The sequence below is a fragment of the Mesitornis unicolor genome, unplaced genomic scaffold (genome assembly GCF_000695765.1).
Source record: "Mesitornis unicolor isolate BGI_N332 unplaced genomic scaffold, ASM69576v1 scaffold7789, whole genome shotgun sequence".
NCBI lineage: Eukaryota > Metazoa > Chordata > Aves > Mesitornithiformes > Mesitornithidae > Mesitornis > Mesitornis unicolor.
The window spans coordinates 55,541-57,745 of record NW_010205188.1 but is presented as its reverse complement, the minus strand read 5'-3'; the positions used below and the strand labels follow the sequence as shown (position 1 = coordinate 57,745).

Below are 2,205 nucleotides of genomic sequence, written 5' to 3'. Positions count from 1 at the left end.
TCCTGCTCTCTCCTGCCTTTTCAAGGGGATAATTCTACTTTACAGTCAAATGGCTCCGGCTGAGGCGCAAGGCCTGGCAGGGCCCTTACCTCCGTCCCGGGGGGGTGGTCCACAGAGCAGCACGACTCCCTGCCCCTCTCGAACTGACACCGCACTCCTCATTTTTGTCCTGGAGCTTTCAAGATCTGTTTTTGAAAGAAAGGTGAGCTGGGTATTAGGAAACAGACTAGAGATACAAGAGTTTCAAGTCCTGATATCACATCTTAGTAGGCAACTAAATTCAGCAATTTCAGGGGATCAGCTGCAAAAGAAATGTCTGTTCAACATGAGGGAGGATGACAGAATTAGGACTGAAGTGAACTAATTTACAAGAACATAATTAAACAGATCCTATGGCTAATTTTGTTCTTATGCTAGGCTTACTCTACCCTAATTTTGATAACCAAAATGGAGTCATAAGCATAATGTAAAAATAGGTCCTTAAGCCTCTGTTTCTTCCGAAATGAAGGCTCTGATGAAAATAGCACCAAGATCCTACTGAGCTTGTCTAACCAACCATAACACAACGCTAACACCCAGTGATTCAGAAAGAGGATACATATCTTTTCAAACAGAACAGAAACCCCTCGACCTGCAGCAGAGCTCCTTGTGGTATCGCTAAGCTCTGGTGCAAGCAAGAACTTTGCACTCTGCTCTGCCCGGCTTCAGGTCTTCTGTGATCTTTTTAAGCTGTGCAAGAGGGGTAACAAATGCTACTGAACAGACATAAATGCAAAATTGCAGAGCAGCAGTTTGTTATCATAAATTTAAATTAACTTTCCCTCTAACTGGTGACTCAAGAACCAAGAAAGTATGGCCTCATTATATCCTTGAATTAAGCTAGATATAATATTTAATACAAACTAAGATTGAGGTTCTACACCAAGAAAGATTTCTCCGTGAATAAACCATGTATTTTTCCATAATAAAACCAAACAGAAGACAATTTAAAGAAAAATCCAGCTGTTTGTTTATAAGCTTGTAAAAGGATACTAACACACTCAGTCTTTAAAATAATGCTATCTTTATAACCAAGCATAATAGGAGCGGTGAGTTGACCAACAGTAGCTATTCCCCAAGACACAATATTTTTTTAATATTGAAAGCAACAGCTGTTATAGTCAGAACACTGAACAAGAGTGAATAGAATTTCAATGCTTCATTTAAAACAAAAAAATACACTGAATGCCGCAATAAGATACTGTTGTATTATTCTTTGTTACTGCACATAAAGCTTAAAAAGGCTGTTTTCCAGCTGCATTTCTGTGCAGGTACATCTCAGGGCCTACATTTTCACGCACAGAATAAGTCTGGATCCTTCAGCTGGACACGTTGTGGAGACCACATACAAGCATAGCTGAACTGACTTCACTGGGAGATGAAAATAGCACGCCTTGCAATTCATCTCAGGCCTTTTAAGCATCTTTCTCTTCCCTCCATAACAATACAGATTTATTAGCCACCCATAACACAATTCCCTCGAGTCATGAAAGAAAGAACCAAGAGCTGACAGCACCCCAGAGGACACAAACTATTCTATATTAGGATGAAAACAGCTATGCAATTTGGTTTTTAAAATATATATTTTAAAAAAATAAATCTATTTTACATGTAAAATTAATTTAGACCAAATTTTGCCCTCTTGCACCATAACCACTGCAAGTCATAAATCTTACATAACACGATTTCTGTAATTAAAATGAAATTATTTATCGCTGTTTTCTAAGCACGTGCGTTCATTTTTTATCGCAAACGTAGACCTTCAGAAACTGGGCTGCCTTTGTGCATGAGCAGGATGGAATTGGGCTGGGAGCACTTCAGGAAGGGCTGCGAGGTGTGGGACATGCCAAGGCACCCGGAAAGTCACAACCTCCCTACCCCGCAGGTAACGCAGCAGGCATCCACTGCAGCTCCACTTTGATCGGGTGCAATGTTGCACTACAGAAGTTACTAATCACTGATTACAGGTGAAGACTGCTGTCACAGAAGAACAGATCTTTGGAAATGAGCAGCAATGCAGAATCTATCAGAAAAATCAAGAATATAAGCCATACTACAATAAAGAATAATTTTTCACTAATTAGCAGGAAGCTCTTCATCCTATGTTCTGGAGCACTTTGAGTACTGGGCTAATCACACAGCTGCAGAATACCATCTCTTAATTAA

General features: G+C 40.0%; 1 protein-coding gene across 1 annotated transcript in view; it reads right to left on the bottom strand.

Annotated features, from left to right (window-relative positions):
- The window catches only part of LOC104546035 (contactin-3-like), a gene marked incomplete at both ends in the record, with an annotated part of 26,703 nt that extends 26,518 nt beyond the window's left edge, over positions 1 to 185 (bottom strand). The window contains one exon of the mRNA XM_010191318.1: positions 90 to 185. Within this exon, the coding sequence (XP_010189620.1) occupies positions 90 to 185 (96 nt within the window). The remainder of the gene's footprint in view (positions 1 to 89) is intronic.
- Positions 186 to 2,205: the final 2,020 nt, after the last annotated feature.